At 43.9% G+C, this 18,094-nt stretch overlaps 1 protein-coding gene across 1 annotated transcript in view; it reads left to right on the top strand.

The window, feature by feature from the left end:
- Window positions 1-18,094, top strand: part of cbl (Cbl proto-oncogene, E3 ubiquitin protein ligase) — a 64,826-nt gene that overhangs the window by 27,064 nt on the left and 19,668 nt on the right. Inside the window, exons 3-6 of the mRNA XM_083773169.1 lie at window positions 10,315-10,461; window positions 11,348-11,504; window positions 12,588-12,709; window positions 17,647-17,784. Coding sequence (XP_083629295.1) covers window positions 10,315-10,461; window positions 11,348-11,504; window positions 12,588-12,709; window positions 17,647-17,784 — 564 coding nt within the window. The remainder of the gene's footprint in view (window positions 1-10,314; window positions 10,462-11,347; window positions 11,505-12,587; window positions 12,710-17,646; window positions 17,785-18,094) is intronic.

Genomic DNA, 18,094 nt, shown 5'->3' with positions numbered 1-18,094 from the left:
GGGCTCCTCACTGGCAGATGAGTTGGTAGGAAACGACAGCAGTGACAACGCACAGACATATGTGTGAGAACTGGGGAGGAAAGGAAATAATAAATTCATATAAAACTGGGGGTCCTTGAATTGGAATGGTTTAGTGTTAGCGTTGCATTGCAGCTATCAGCATTGTGGGCTTAACTTTGGTAATAGAAAACCTCACTTCAGAGGCTTCAGCTTGGATTGCTCTACTGTGTGTGCACTTCCGCAACCCCCCCAGGACTACACACACACACACACACACACACACACACACACACACACACCCACACACACAGAGAGCATTATGGTAATTTATGTCCCTGCAGTATCAGACAACTCATGAAGCCCTCATAGATTATGGTTATTATCGTGACACAATCCACAGCCTCCTCCGTGCCCGCAGGCTTCAGCAATTAAGGGCGGTGACTTATACTTAGCTGGTGCTGTGCGCCGGGAATTATAGCCGATCTGCAAGCCCACAACCTAGTCTCACTGCAATACGTTGTGAACTTATATATCTGCTGTTCTTTGGGGCGCCGCAGGCACATGCCGTTTTCTCACAACGGGAGGGCTAAGCTCACATATTACTAGTCTAGTGAGCGTATGCGGCAAAAGTGTTTTCACTCATTCATGCCGCGTGTGCAGAATACCCTCCGAAAATGATGCACACGCCACATTGGAGGCCTGAAATGAATAGGTGTGCGTGCGTGCGTGCGTGCGTGCGTGCGTGCGCACACTGTCCACGTGTGAATAAGAAATGTGGTTGAGAATGATTGCTTTGTAATGATATGTAATGTAATTTGTGTGCTGTCACGGCTGTTTCCTGACGGGGAGATCCGGGCGGACTGAGAGCCAGCTCCCTTCCGGAGGGTTAATTTCTAAAGTGACGACTACTGCGATGAAAGAGGAACATAAGAATTCCCATGTTGCACCGTTGTGTGTGTGTGTGTGTGTGTGTGTGTGTGTGTGTGTGTGTGTGTGTGTGTGTGTGTGTGTGTGTGTGTGTGTGTGTGTGTGTGTGTGTGTGTGTGTGTGTGTGTGGAATGCTGCATTTTGAACAGACACAGTGCTCTGTTAATGTTTATAATATTTTGTCTCTCTGCAGGTTATTATTTACTTGAGTATTTCCAATTACCACAGACTTTCCAGACTTTTACTCGTAAAAGAGTAGTTCTACATTGCAGTATTGATATTTTTACTTTTAAGAAGAGATCTAGCGTTTGACCCGCCATGTGGGTAAAACCTTTTAGTTATTTTAGTTATTTTTAGCTAATTTTCCAGTGATCATTGGATTATCATCATCGTATTATGGTCAGAAAACGGCTTGGGGCGGAATTCGCCTTTAAGTAAAACATGCGAGTCCTTTTTCCACCACTGATTACTGGAGGCTTTGGTAAGGCCCAGTAATGTAATGACATCACTAGAGGCAGCACTTTAAAATATTATGGCTGTCTCTACAGCAGTTGCTCAAACAAGCTATTTTTGACAAATCGAAGAACGACTAACAAGTCTGACATAGAAACATAGCTTTCTCAGAAAACTGTCAAGATGTAGAAGACATTTTTAGAATCTGATCTCGGGTCAAAATGGGTTAGGTTCAGTCGGAATAGTTGCAAGATCTGCATTTTTTTGGCCCCAGAATAGGCTTCATGTAGTTAATGGCCTTTCATCATCTTGAGTGTCCCAACATGTCGGTGACAATCGGCAGCATAAGCACAAACGGCACAGTATAACGTGACACCACAGGCAATGATGACATGGCTTCTAATGGTCAACTCAGCCAAGACAGACATACAGACAGACAGACAGACAGACAGACAGACAGACAGACAGACAGACAGACAGTCTCTTGCTCTCCAATAACTGCTGACCCCGGCTGCCTGGACGGACGTGCTGTGGTTAGTAGAGTAAAGTACATTTACTCAAGTAGAGGCTATACTGCAGTTAACTATGGTACCGCGGTGCGTTATAGCACAGAGCAGAACTTTATTGCAGCCGGCAGGAAATGGGAAGGGAGCAGCCAGCTGCAGGGTCAAAGGTCAAACTATGTTACAAGGGGGGGGGGGGGGGGGGAGAACTCGATGTCCAGAATGCTTTGGTCAGTCTCTGACGACGACGATGCTGATGGCTACGAGTGGCTAGTGAGAGATGGAGAACATAGTAGGGCTAGGGGGGGCTTTGTAACCCACATTTTGTCCCAACACAAACATTAACCCATTCTGACCTGAGATCAGATTCTAAAAATGTCTTCTACATCCTGACAGTTTTCTGAAAAAAGCTATGTTTCTATGTTGGTGGTTCTTCGATTTTTCAGAAATAGCAGACCTACAGTACAAGCGGTGGCGCGCTATGAGCTTGTAGATCTGCTATTTTTCAATAGCTAAAGCATAACGTAATGCTAACACCAAAAGGGGTTACCGCCCAAAATGTGTTTGAAATGCCATTGAGGAGGTGAGGACGCAAATTCTGATTGGCCTGAATGAGATGATGTATGTGATGTATGATGATAAGAGCGCCCCTCACTTCACACGGGTGTGATTTTTATTTTCTTATCGAATATATTGATTGTTTTTGATGAATCTAGAAAGCGTGTCTTTTTATGCACACCAGATGTTATGGAGAGGTGTACATCCCTGTACATGTACATAAACTTAAAGGGACACTTCACCCTTTTTGCAAAAGTATATATTAATTATGTTAATGCCATTTAGAAGATTTAGAACTGTTTCCTGAAGGTCTTTATGTGTGTAATATGTGGTTTTAGATATTTTAGATTTTAGCAGTGAGCCCAGTGTCTCTGATGTCATCGACAGTGGGCTCATTTCCTTACTGGACTACAATTCCCATAATGCTTTGTTGCACTGCTCCTCCTTGTGGATAAGGGAGGGCTGTCTTAATGAGACAACATGTAGTCCAAGAAAGCTTAGAGAAGGAAAAGACGCCAACGTCATGGTGTCACGTGACAGGACGACCACGCCCCCATGTGCCAAAACTCACACTGGAAGTTCGATGAATACATTGCAGTGGATGGGAGACCGCTGGACATCTTGTAAACAAACATTATTTATGAACCAGGAATATAATAGAAGACATATCACAGATTGTTTTCCGACTGGGTGTTTTTCGACTTGCTAACTGTTTAATTTTATTCAGGAATTTAAAGAGCACAGAGTACGGCTCTGGGCTGAATGGGTTTAACCTGACTCCGCCAGCTGGTGGCAGTATTGAGTTCACAATCCTGCCTTCAAAAGCCCATAGGCCTATATTGTTTTTAATTCATCAACATTACAAACTAAATAACGCTTTAAAAATTTTGAGAATAAAGGATTTTGCAATATTACAGGTCAGGTGTTGAGTAAAGTCAGTAAAAGTTGCCTAGCAGTATCACAATGTAATATGCTCTACAAGTGGTTAAGTTTCAGAATAAATACGCAAATTAACAGTAGCTTTACGACCAACGTGCCTAGTATAATACAACAGTAGTTTTAAGTAGTACAACGTAATAGTAGTCTAGTAATAACTAATAATTGTAGTGAAAGTATAATATTTGCATGTGAAATGTAGAGGTAATATTAAACGATTTAAGTGTCATGTGTCCCTCAAAATATAGTAGGCATAGGCATACCTTAAAGAAGTTAATGCTTGCTCTATCAACTCCAGACATTGCCTTATTCAGTTTCAAGTTAAATATGAATGAATGACTGGCTAAATTAAATTGTAGGCCTACTGGTACCACGGAACGTGACGCGCACGCACGCATGCACGCATCGCGGCATGCACACAGAACAGCTGTATAGCCTAAGCCTAAAACACAAAAGTAGACTTAAAATGGTCAGACAAACATCCTTACTAGACACTAGCGAAACTAAAAGGTTTGCTTTGGACGAATATATCTGTAACTGTTCTTTGATGGAGGAGAACACCACACAGCAGCAGTAGCCTACTGGAGCCATAGCAGTCCACACTCCTGTAAGTCAAGTGTGCATGGCATGCTTACCGGCTACGTGCGCTCACAGTCACCACTCAGGTATAAACAGTTAAAGCTGTTGTTATGCAAAGTAGTGGCTATTTGAATTCGGCACGGTACTTTACACGGTGTGAAAATAGGGGGAGGTGGGCGCCAGTAAACCTAGACCACTGGGTACTTGGTGGTGACTTCAAGACAGTAGAAAGTAATGTGTGATGTTATGTTACAGAAGCGTTTATTTTACAATGGTCTCAATCATTCAGAAAGTGTTTATTTATATGCTTGTCTATACTTTGCTCCATTCACTCCAATGCATTCCCAGCAGTTTCGGCAGCAGATTCGTCACTGTGTACTACTTAAAACTGCCAATAGCCTCCGGAATTCGGCTCCTTCTCCTCCTGAGAAGGCCGACACCCACGTAGGTGACCACAGCTGATCACCCAAAATAGGTCTACTGTCTGTAGCCTATGTAAATCACACAAGGCACAACTCTAGAACACAAGAGCATGTAATATTGCAGAATTATGGAATCTCATATTCATCACATATAATAACAAAGTAACTAAAGTTTTCAAATAAATTTAGTAAAAGTACAATATTTGGATCTGAGATGTAGTGGAGTGGAAGTATTGGATATTGGAAATACTCAAAATTGTACTTAAGTACAGTACTTTATACAGTTACTTTCCACCACTGGTCATTACAGTCGCTGTGGGACAGAAAGCAGCATCGTTCTGTGTGTACGGCTGTGGGACAGAAAGCAGCATCGTTCTGTGTGTACGGCTGCAGACCCACTGAGCCATGTCTGTGGGACAGAAAGCAGCATCGTTCTGTGTGTACGGCTGTGGGACAGAAAGCAGCATCGTTCTGTGTGTACGGCTGCAGACCCACTGAGCCATGTCTGTCTGCCTGTGGGACAGAAAGCAGCATCGTTCTGTGTGTACGGCTGCAGACCCACTGAGCCATGTCTGTCTGTGGGACAGAAAGCAGCATCGTTCTGTGTGTACGGCTGCAGACCCACTGAGCCATGCCTGTGGGACAGAAAGCAGCATCGTTCTGTGTGTACGGCTGCAGACCCACTGAGCCATGTCTGTCTGCCTGTGGGACAGAAAGCAGCATCGTTCTGTGTGTACGGCTGCAGACCCACTGAGCCATGTCTGTCTGCCTTGGCTGTGCAGCTGAAACAGCAGTAGCAGTTGTAGGGGATAGGCCACTCCAGCACTGGACACTGCCCAGCGTGTGCACGCACACACACACACACACACACACACACACACACACACACACACACACACACACACACACAGAGCTGGCATTGTACTATTAGCGAGTACAGCCCTTAAACGCTGTAAGGAAGAGACACAGACACAGTTGGGGGGGGGGGGGGGGTGGGGGGGGGAGTGGAGAGAGAGAGAGAGAGAGAGCCTACTCTACTACTTAATAGGATTGTAGTGTTTCTCAGTTTAATATTGAACTGACAGTTCGCCATCTAAGGTTCCATAATTATGCACTTGTGAATTTGCGGCATTTTCTGTTTTGCAATTTGCCAACTTTTCTTTTAAGTGTGTGGGATGAAAGGGCTCTGCATGTAAATAGTAACACGTCTGTTTTCTTTCTGTAAGGATCAGATGCAAACCCCTAACCATCTCCTTTCATGAGGATGTCTAGGAAATTGATTTCCTGTGGGTCATAGTCATGGCTTATTGCGACCGCAGCTCGCATTTACTATGAGAACGTGCATTTCCCATCGGTCAGTCTGTCCATCCGTCCGTCACCCCACGCCTCCATATATGGTCATGCCTCGTGACATCACGTGACATCAGGGATGGAGATCCCTGATGTCATCAATATTAAGCCCATATATGGGAATGCCCATATATGGAGATCCCTGATGTCATCGATATTGGCCAGCAACTCTACATCTGACCTCAAACCTCAAACCCTTAGATCTCCATATATGGAACTGACCTGTTCTGACATTCTATATCTATATGTTGATCCTTCCCTGTCCTTCGCCTTCGATGTTGGTGAACTTGAGATGTTCATGACAGCTATTTAGCAATGTGAAGAACATAAGGGTGGCTACCAATACCAATATAGCCCCCCCTCACAAATTCTCTCTCTCTCTCTCGCTCTCTCTCTCTCTCTCTCTAATTATAGCGCCACCATGAGGCCGACCGATATAATCATGAGTTAATTCATTTTAGTAATTATTATGAACATCCCCTCCAAGTTTTGTAACTATAGCGCTCACGGTCTCAGAGGGAAAAATACTTGAACGTGAATTTTCACATTTTCGACAGATAAGCTTGTAGCTTACAATAATGAAATACATACAGTATACACGGGGAAGACATCCTCAGTATATTGATTCCTTGGACAATGAAAAACAAAACGACACAAATCATGACACTGCGTCTTGAAAGGTTTTGTTACTCTCTGCTTTAATTGTTTGTTTGTTTGCTGGTATCTTTGGTGATGGCCGCCTTGGCCTCAAAGGCATGACATCACAGTGTCTTGCTCAGTTTTGGTTAGATGGTAGATGATGGTATTAAAGCAGCAGGCAGGACAGAGTGCAGTAGATTAAGCAGCCAGCTACAGCACTGCTCACTGTTTGAGGTTCAACTTACTGCTGAGAGCAAGGAAACATAGAACCCCGTTTAGCTTTTCTGTGTGTCTCTCTCTCTCTCTGGTTCACTGTCACTTTTTCATGTAAGATATCAACCCAACATGCACTGTCAAGGTGCAGTAATCCTTTTATTGTATCCATCCTCAGTGACTGCTCTCTCTCTCTCTCTCTCTCTCTCTCTCTCTCTCTCTCTCTCTCTCTCTCTCTCTCTCTCTCTCTCTCTCTCTCTCTCTCTCTCTCTCTTGTGCTTGCTCCCGTGCATGTTAATTCCCTCCCCTCCACAGGAGTGGGAGCACAATCCCTCTCTGTGCTGTGTCGTAAATCAAGGCTTTCTATGCCTAACATCTCTGCAGGAGAGAGATGGACTCTGGTGCTGAGAGCACCATTCCTGTGCTCCTCTCTCTCTCTCTCTCACATGCCCTTAATCTCTCCTCTCCTCGCTCCCTGCCTTCTCCTATGTACTGTAAGACAGTCCTACATAGGCGAAAATAGCAGTATAATGTCAAAATATCGTTGCTGTTGTCGAGCAGAATCCTTCTATCACCATATTTAAACTTACTTTGTTGTACAACAGTGCCGATCTACAAGCTTACGGCGCCTTGTGAGCCATTTTTGAACCATTTTGAAAGTGAAACTACTTAAGTCTGTCCGAGGGCTTTGTAAATACAAGTAAGATGCGCAAACGTGGGAAGCAAACGCAGCTCGTAAATTGCAATAACAACAAATGGAATAAATTACTTAGTTTTTTTTTAAACGTTTTCGTGTGAGAGAGAGAGAGACATACAGCTGCGCCCTCTGGTGGCGGGCGGGGTCGGTGGTCGGTGGCGTGACACACAGACACAGTTCTGCCTTTGTATGTACCTCTGTTGTCATGTTCTCCGCCATGCAGACTTTTGGGTTGTCAAGTCAGTCCAGACGTCCCCACCTTGAGGACACGATATCCAGTGGTGGAAAGTAACTAAGTACATTTACTTAATTACTGTACTTAAGTACATGTTTGACAAAACATACATTAACCACTTCAGCCCCTATACACATTTCGGCCATTTGAAAATAGACGATCTACAAGCTCACAATGTGTCGCGATGTGACGCATTTTTCCACCACTGACGATATCTCAGGAATGTCTTGAGGGAATTCCATGAGCAAAAATAATTCCACTTGGACTCGAGGATGAACTGATTAGAAGTCTGTAGTCAAAGAAAATCAAGGTCACTGTGACTTCACAAAAAAACGTGAAATCCCTTGAAGTCTTCATTCAATCACTACATATTCTATTACTACTTTATATGAGGCTAAATACCGTACCTGTGGCGACAGAGCTTTCACTGTCCCAACCATGTGGAATGCACTCCCCAAAACTCTGAGATGCCCCCACCCTCCAAACCCTCCAAAGCCAAAACAACCTCCAAATCCTCCAAACCACCCTCCAAACCCTCGAGACCACCCTCCAAACCCTCGAGACCACCCTCCAAACCCTCGAGACCACCCTCCAAACCCTCGAGACCACCCTCCAAACCCTCAAGCCACCTTCAATATTGCCATCCCCAGCTAACTCATTCCACTGTTTTATAATTGATTTTATTCCTTAGTCTTTTCCCCCCAAATAAAGTTGTTTTTACTTGTTTCTCATGCCCCCCATAAAGTGTTTTTGGGTACTCAGAAAAGCGCTATATAAATTGGAGATATTACGGTAGTATTAGTATTATTCATTACATACTGTATGGCCATTCACTCACTATACTATAGGAATTTGGACATTCACTCAATCACTACATAATTATGTACTGCAAATATGAGTTGACTGGACCGACACGGATGTAAACGGCGACAGTGGTGAGCGGTAGCACACATCCACCATGCAGTATTTAAACAGTGGTGGGCGGTAGCACACATCCACCATGCAGTATTTAAACAGTGGTGGGCGGTAGCACACATCCACCATGCAGTATTTAAACAGTGGTGGGCGGTAGCACACATCCACCATGCAGTATTTAAACAGTGGTGGGCGGTAGCACACATCCGCCATGCAGTATTTAAACAGTGGTGGGCGGTAGCACACATCCACCATGCAGTATTTAAACAGTGGTGGGCGGTAGCACACATCCACCATGCAGTATTTAAACAGTGGTGGGCGGTAGCACACATCCACCATGCAGTATTTAAACAGTGGTGGGCGGTAGCACACATCCACCATGCAGTATTTAAACAGTGGTGGGCGGTAGCACACATCCACCATGCAGTATTTAAACAGTGGTGGGCGGTAGCACACATCCACCATGCAGTATTTAAACAGTGGTGGGCGGTAGCACACATCCACCATGCAGTATTTAAACAGTGGTGGGCGGTAGCACACATCCACCATGCAGTATTTAAACAGTGGTGGGCGGTAGCACACATCCACCATGCAGTATTTAAACAGTGGTGGGCGGTAGCACACATCCACCATGCAGTATTTAAACAGTGGTGGGCGGTAGCACACATCCACCATGCAGTATTTAAACAGTGGTGGGCGGTAGCACACATCCACCATGCAGTATTTAAACAGTGGTGGGCGGTAGCACACATCCACCATGCAGTATTTAAACAGTGGTGGGCGGTAGCACACATCCACCATGCAGTATTTAAACAGTGGTGGGCGGTAGCACACATCCACCATGCAGTATTTAAACAGTGGTGGGCGGTAGCACACATCCACCATGCAGTATTTAAACAGTGGTGGGCGGTAGCACACATCCGCCATGCAGTATTTCTAGATTACACTTTTTCTAAGCCATTATTTAATGACGTCAGTAAATGGAGAAGCGGAAGGACGTGGACCACATGATGAAAAACATTCAACATGGCAGAACATTATAAAATAAATAACGATCAATTACAAAAGGCTTGATTGAACCTGTGGAGCCTATACAGATGTGTCCCACATGGAACGAATTGGTAAATGCCTTTTTATTTTCCTGCAAACATTGGAAAAGAGCGCGTACAGGCCCTGCATTTAATATGTTGTTTAGTCAACAGCAGATCCAGGGATCACCAGGGTTCCAAAGGGACCCTTACAAGTCTGTAACTCTTGAGAGTGTATGGAAAGGTCCCATACGCTAGTTAAATAGTCAAGTCACTTATTTATAGCACATCTAAAAAGTTGACCCAAAATGCTGCTTTCCATTAAAAAAAAAAGTGGTTTCCCCATACAATAAAACGGGTAAAAAAACACTAAAGTGAATTGCATTCAGTGGTCAAAACAGACAATGAGTCAGTTGCCCTCAGACTGAGCTAAAAGCAATAGAGAAGAGAAAGGTTTTTAGGTTGGAATTAAAATACTCAAGGGTGGCGCTGGACTTCATTTGTAAGAGTCTGGAAGCAACAAAAAAGATCACATTTAGTTTTAAAACCTGGCAGTCAACGTGTTATTATTCTCGCAAACCGCTCGACAATCAGCACCAAACGTCTTGTGCAGGCTGTAGGCCACAGAAGTGTTATTTTACGTTTACACAGACGACGGGCTGTAGGGCACAGAAGTGTCCTCCGCTAATTATTTTATATTCATCACATACATCACAGGGGGGCCACATGAGGTCTAAGATCCACACGGGAGCTATGCTGTTACCATGAGCTTTCGTTTGACAATTTCTGCCTATAATGTCAAACTCAAAATATGGAAGCTTGTTTAACAATCTCCGAAATCTCTTCCTTCCTTCTGTAGACGGAACCTGACCAAGCTGTCGCTGATCTTCAGTCACATGCTGGCCGAGCTCAAGGCCATCTTCCCCAACGGTCTGTTCCAGGGTGACAACTTCCGCATTACCAAAGCAGACGCAGCTGAATTCTGGAGAAGAGCCTTTGGGGACAAGTGAGTCCTGTTCCACATCATTTGTTTATTGTAACACTGGTATAATGGGTTTAGCCATTTTTTTGTCTTTTGTTCCCAAACTTAATATTATACTACAGCCAATTCTTTGCTAAGTTGACATGACACACTAATTCAAAACCGCTGTGATTTCTTTTCCACACCGTTCTAATGCTTATGATCTGATGTATGATGGTGTGCCAAAAATAGCTTATATCTCACATCCGCAGCGCAACTGTAAGCGTGTAAATCGGCTATTTTCGGCGCACGACACCACCATGTGACGAAGTTTAAAGCGGTGACGCCTCGCTGCAAATCTTTGCTTTGAACTGGGCTTCATGCAGCAGCAGTAGTTGGTGGAATAGAACATAGCATTAACAGATCATTTTTGGGTTGAACAAGAATTTGGCTGGACAAGAAGTGTTAGTGTAAGTAATGGTATAGGAAGTACCGCCTAAGGAAGTTCCGTTGATGCTATGGAGATTTGTTTACATTCCCAGGGCATGAAAACCGTGCCATAATTAAATGGGACTCTCACTCTATGGGACGTGTGCGCATGTTTCCTGGGGCTGGGGTATGCAAGGCGTTGCAACCGGGCCGGTGTTAAAAGTAGATTTTCAGCTAACAGTTTCATATCGATTAAGTACATTCATTGACAGAGGATTGCAGACAATGGTTGGATTCTAATTGATGGAACACTCCGTCAAAGGCATCAAAATGTGTTAACTGGTCATAAAAATACATAATGGAGACATACGTTGGAAATAATCATATTGACTTTGAAGCCATATCCCTAAGTGCATAATGGCATACATGCATTTTACATTTGCCGTGGTGTAAGAGTCAAATGAAAGTTTTCCCATTGCTGCTTGTCTCTGTCCGTTAACAGGACCATAGTTCCATGGAAGGTGTTTCGCCAGTCCCTCCACGAGTTCCACCCCATCAGCTCCGGCCTGGAGGCCATGGCGCTCAAGTCCACCATAGACCTCACCTGCAACGACTACATCTCTGTGTTCGAGTTTGACATCTTCACCAGACTCTTCCAGGTACTGGCGGAGGCGTCAAACCTCACTGGCCGCTTGTACACAACACAGCACTCAACATTTTCTGTCACAGGAAGAGTTGGGATAGAAGAAGATAGAGAATAAATAGGAACACGGGACAAATCAAATTACAGGAAGACACAGTCAAATCAAATATACCAAGTCCAATAGACATAAGGTGCATGATTAAAGATGGCACTACGGAAGGAAGGCAGAAATTGTGTGTTCAATTCAAAGCTGCGTGTCTTGCATTGTCTCGCATGTCTCTCCTCTCTCCGCCCATGGTTTCCTTTCTCTGTACGCTGTGCTATCTTAATACTTTAGACGGTAGCCAATAACATCACAGGAAAAAAAGGTCTTTCTCACCTGAATTCAGCTTGTGTGGTACAGTAGGTGGCCTTACTTCAGTCATGCTGATGTTAAATAAAGAATAAACAAATGCCCCGAAAAAAGAAAGAAATGCATGTGTGCCGTTTGATTTTCTCATTTCCTGGAGTTTCTCGAGTTTTGAATGTTAGTTTCTCTCCTCTGCACGCATGCATGTGCACGCACACACACACACACACACACACACACACACACACACACGTGTGCACGCACATGCATGCACGCACGCAAAGTATTTTAAATTGTTCTATTATTTATCCTCCATACTAGGACAAAATGACTTGAGCTGTATTCGTGTTAACTAATTGTATATAATTTCAAAGCACTTGAGACATTTGCTTGTGGCCTCTTTAGCTATCCAAAGCCACTATGTCTGTGATTCTGTGGAATGAGACACGATTTCACATAATATAATAATGCACAATGTCTCCACTATTACATGACCGTACAGTGTGTGCCTTCTTCCTTTTGAAGCATGTTAAACTTGCTGTAATGGATAAATACCAGGGAGTTAGCTGTTTTAACGTCATCCATAATTTACTACATTTCTGTATTACCCCGCTGACGCTGTCTTTGTTTTGTCCACTGAGCTGTTCGCACACAAACACTCCATGACTTACTTTGTGTGTGTGTGTGTGTGTGTGTGTGTGTGTGTGTGTGCGTGTGCGTGCGTGCCCGCGTGCGTGCCCGCCCCCGCAGCCGTGGTCCTCGCTGCTGCGGAACTGGAACAGCTTAGCGGTGACTCATCCTGGGTACATGGCCTTCCTTACCTACGATGAGGTCAAAGCAAGGCTGCAAAAGTTCATCCACAAGCCTGGCAGGTGAGACAATGCACACACACACACACACACACACACACACAGATATATTGTGTACACAGTAAGCTAGCCCGGCCTATTGTCAAAACAATTTGAGTATGATATTCAGTGACATTTGCTCCATGGTTTCAGTTCATTGTAGCTGTGCCTCCACACATCTGTCAACACCAATGAGGTTCTTGTCTTGACCTTTTAATTTCAGCGACCCCCAGTTTTACATGCAATAGGGCAGGCCATGGACCCCCCCCCCCCCCCCCCCCCCATTTGATGATGTTTTTGTATTATTATCTCTGGGACATCAATCTACACTCCTTAGAGTTACCATAGGATCCATTTTGTTCCTAACTATCAATCCTTTAGCTAGGGACCCCCTGGCACCCCCTCAAGGACCCCTGGAAGTCCCCGGACCCCACGTTGAGAACACAAAGAGGTCTTTCCTCATACTAGTCTCACAAGCCACACTTTCTCTTCACACTAGTGTAGGTTAAGTTATGTTGTGTTGCTAACTTTCAACACCTCTCCACAGGAGGCCTTTTCTACCTTTTTGTTTTTAAAGTCAAATGTTCTCAAATAGAAACTTTAATCAAATCAGTTTTCCAAATCGATTTCAATATTTCACACTTTCTGACTGGTCTGACTGATTGGTCAAAAACACCTGTAATCTGTCATGCAGGACTCTCGGTACTGTAAATCAGGACCGGCATCGGACCGGTCCGGCTTCCTAGCGTAATCAGTGGTGTAAACTGTAAAGTAACATACAGTACAGTACAGCCAAAATTCTCACACGTCTCCCCTCTTCTCCGCAAACCAAAGGTATGGCAACCGCATATCTATATCGGACCCTACAAATCCCCCCTCCCCTCGCGTGGTCAGATCAGCCAATAAGCACTCTATAGTTATAGTGTATACTCGTCGCTAAAGATAGTCTGGATCAAGGACAATAATCAATTAGCAAAGCGTTGCCGGGCGACGATGACGCCAAGAGCTGGCACTCGGCACGCATTTTACACCTGGATGATGATGCTCGCGCTGAATCCACGGAGACGGCCGACACAGAACATACCAACAAACACTGAAGTAAACTTGTTGTTTGATTCATCAGCCTGAAAACCCACCTTTTCAGACTCCATCATGGCCCTTAGCACTTACCCTAAACCCTTAGATAGCATCTCTGTTGGATTATATAGCATTTGATACAGACTTATAGCATGTTATGTAGACAGCACTGTAATTGTATTGTATGTAGTCATAGCACGCCATAGTACACATATATAGCATAGTAGTAAAGATGTATAGTTTATATGTATAGTGTATGTATAGTTTCACTATATAAATATTCCACTGTTACTTTCTTAGCTTACGCATGTTTCATGATAAATGCTTTTTATGTGATGTATTCCCATGCTTTGTTCTTGCTTAAATGTAAGTCGCTCTGGATTAAGAGCGTCTGCTAAATGCCTAAATTGTAAATTGTAAATTGTAACATAATAATAGCTTCCAAATCCAATAGCTTGTTATTTTGCGTCGAGTAGCACTGAGTGCAGGGCTAGTAGGCCACGTACACGATCGCCTCGGCCGACAAAAGACATCTCCCGTGTGAAACTTGGTATATTCTTCGTCGTCCGCCGCGTCGCATGCTGAAAATAGCAGATTCACGAGTAATCTCGTGGTACTTTTACTTTAGTAAAAACATTTGAGTACTTTGTCCTCGCCCTGGTGTGTGTGCCCTCGCCACGCTTCCTGGCCCCGGGGCCGCGTGGCGAGGCTGGTACCTAACGAGCATCAATGGGCTGATTGTACCGCAGAGAGCCGATGATGTCACCTCGTCTCCTGCTCCGGGCCATGTGGAACGCAATGCTACTCTCTCATAAGACCATGTGGTGGTGGTGGGAAAAGTACTCCATTCACTTTTACTTAAGTAAAAGTATAGTACAAGTCCGGAATACAAAATGTACTCGAGTAAAAGTACAACGTATTGGGTTAAAAAAATGTTTTCAAGTGTATAGAAATCTTTTGAAAATAGCAGATCTTCAAGCTCACAATGCGTCGCTCACAATGCGGCTATTTATCAAATGGCTGAAATGTTTATAGGGCTGAAGTGGTTAATGTATCTCTTGTAATAATAATCAAACGTTTTCAAATGATTGTAGTGGGGTAAAAGTACAATGTTTGCCTCTGAGATGTAGTGGAGTAAAAGTATTGGAAAACAGAAATACTCACTCAGGTAAAGTACAACAAAAGAAAATACTGAAAATGTACTTAGTTACGTTACAACACTGTCAAAGACATAGCACAGTGATCCGTGCCCACATCCCTCCCAGTATAGGCTATTTTTAGTGCACTGTTTTTAATTTAAGCACTTAACGTGTCATGCTGCTGTAACACCCCAATTTCCCCCTCTGGGATTGTTGATGCAGTGTATCTCATCGCATCATTGCATAACAGCAATGCTGTTTTAAACCCAACAACACAACAATCTAGATCTGCTATTTTCACTATCTTTCACACACCATTGTGCGACAAAGTATAAAATAGGGCTCAAGTGAATTAATGATTCGATGAGGTATGTTTTGTTTTTTTACATACTGTTTACATACTATTTAGATTTTTTGTCAGATGCAAGACATAACCAATATCCAATGACAGACAAGTAAGCTTAATACTACATACTGTACAAGAGACACAAGCGCACACACAAAAATGAAGAAAAACAAACAATACTAAATAGGACATATGGGTGGGATCGATGACCATCAGAAGGTAGCGATAAATATGAGTTACATTATTAGTTCTAAATTTGAACTAGTCCAAAACTCGCTTAACCTCAGATCAAATGCCTGGATGCGCTATGTCGTACCCAACACCAAATCTGAGGCAGACCAGATACAAATTGGCTTCCTTGATCCCCTTAGTGACTTTTAAGAGGTTTGCCTCTGGCACACTCTCCAGCCATTGCTCCTGCCTTGACGAGTAGCAATTGCTGTGTTCTTAGTTTTATATTGGCTTAGTATTTTCTTGATGTATTGTTCTTATTAGTCTTTTTTAGTCTGTTTAGTGGTTAGCTATTTAGACTTTCTCTGAGCCTCCCTGGTAGTAGGTTTTTGGTATTACTGATGTCATATGTTTGTCTTGTCATGTCCTGTATTTGTTGTTACTGGCAGAGCTGTGTAACATGTACAGTATTTGCCTCTTCTCTTGGCCAGTGCGCACTTGTAAAAGAGACTATGGTCTCAATGTGATTTTACTGGTTAAATAAAGGTTAAATAAAAATTAAACCAGCCAGATATACAGAACATTTACTGTACTCAACTATTGTCAAGCATTGCCAGGAATGGCATCCACATTTTTAAGTGGTGCAACCACTTCTACATCCAGCTTGCAATGTCCGTGTAGCTGTGTACCTGTGTGTGTGTGTACCTGTGTGAGCATGAGTGGTGTGCGCATGCGTGAAATTGGAACGAGAGAAGTATGTGACATGGCTGCCACCTGCTGGACGCAAACGATACAGAGAAGACTTTGGAACGATACAGAGAAGAAATTGGAACGATACAGAGAAGAAATTGGAACGATACAAATTGGAACGATACAGAGAACCAATAGACGGGAGTTGCACCACTTGGTTCACACTGGTGTGATTTTTTTGAACTATTCTGACCGTCATTACGGATTTGTTCCAGCTTAGCAATGGAGAGCATGTCGTTGAGCCTTTTTTTGCATCAACCATAGCTGCCTTAATGATCTGTTACTGGTGGGAAGGAAGGGCCCCTTGTCTCATCAGAGCAACAACATATTGCAAAACATCAACACTGGCTGAATATCCTTTCCCAGTTGTCTGGAGAACACATTCGATATATTTACCCAGCAATTGGTTATTACTGGACAGTGGACACTGCCAGAAATGATGTGACAGACTCTGCAATGCCATGTCTATCACCAGGGGAGACTGTCGGGTACATTTTACTAAGTTTAGATTTAGAGTAATGCAATCTGTGCAATACTTTAAATTGAATCAATCCATATCTAGAATCCATAAGAGCAGCTCTTAATACTACACAGGCCCACCACCACCCACAACTCATCTGAGATTGGAACGCCCAGCTCCTCAGCCCACGCATCTCTGAGATGACCAGTGTCCACAGACGCCCCAAAGGCAGCAACAAAGCTAGAAATTACATGTTTATAAAGTTTGTATGTATGAGAATTAGATCATAGAACCCGTGGCCACTTGGGTTTGACTGTAAATTCTGGGATATGATCACTCACAAAGTGCCTAATTCGGAGGTACGGGAGAAAATGTGTCAGAGGACCCAGTTATGCCCTTGCATTTGCATCCCGATAGTAACGTTTAAAAATGGGGAGGCCGACGCCTCCTTCGCTTCCATCCTTTTGTAAGTGAGTTTTTGGAAATGCAAGCCGTTTTATCCGCCCATATAAATGAAGAAACAACCGAGTCCAGTCGATTAAACCGACAAAGGCAAAACGGGGGGGTTGTAGGTTTGTAGGGTTGGATCAGACTTTTAACCCATTTTGGGGCGGGAACCCCTTTTGGTGTTAGCATCATGCTATGTTTTAACTATTGAAAAATAGCAGATCTACAAGCTCATACGAGCTTGTAGGTCTGCTATTTTTGGGGTGGCATTGTAGCCCAGCGTCAGTGTGTTACAGTATACTCTGTGCGGGCAGCAACATGGAGGGAGCGCAGAACGGGGGAGACGAGACATGTGATCATTTCAGCTGGTTGAAGACCAAGTGTTCTGCGGCATTTTGGATCAACTGGGGAGGCTGTAAGTGCACATGTAAGGGGCCAGTAAGGAGAGAGTTGGAATAAGTAAAGAGTAAAAGCGGGCATGTTGTCCCCCGGCACCCCAGAGAGCTCCTATTTTGAAGGAATCAGCGGGACCGATTGTGTTAACCAATAAAACATCCCTTCAATCCTATAGTTACATCTTTCGACTGAGCTGTACGCGGCTGGGTCAGTGGGCTATCGGCTACGTGACGGCGGACGGCAACATCCTCCAGACCATACCCCACAACAAGCCCCTCTTCCAGGCACTCATCGACGGCTTCAGGGAAGGATTGTGAGTTCCGACGTGTGCCTCTTTATTCCTTCCTCTGCAATTTTCACATTCGGTTTTGTTTTGCCATTTTAAATTGGGGGGGTCGCTTTTTTGGGGGCCTTGTCATGGAAACGTTTGTGAAACCCTCCTGGGTTAGTAATATGCAGCCCAGTCGGGCCTCATTCCAGCGTTGATTCGATGAAAGCTCTGGCCGGCCCGTCCAATTCCAAACCTGTAATCAAAAGCCTATTTGGATGGTGAACGTTTCATTGCACATTGCCCCAATCTCCAAAACATCTATAAACTTGCAATTACCAGCGTCTAGCCCATT

This window comes from Protomyctophum parallelum, assembly GCF_964188405.1.
Source record: "Protomyctophum parallelum genome assembly, chromosome: 9".
Classification (NCBI taxonomy): Eukaryota; Metazoa; Chordata; class Actinopteri; order Myctophiformes; family Myctophidae; genus Protomyctophum; species Protomyctophum parallelum.
The sequence above is the reverse complement of the archived record's forward strand: the minus strand, read 5'-3'. Positions and strand labels throughout refer to the sequence as shown.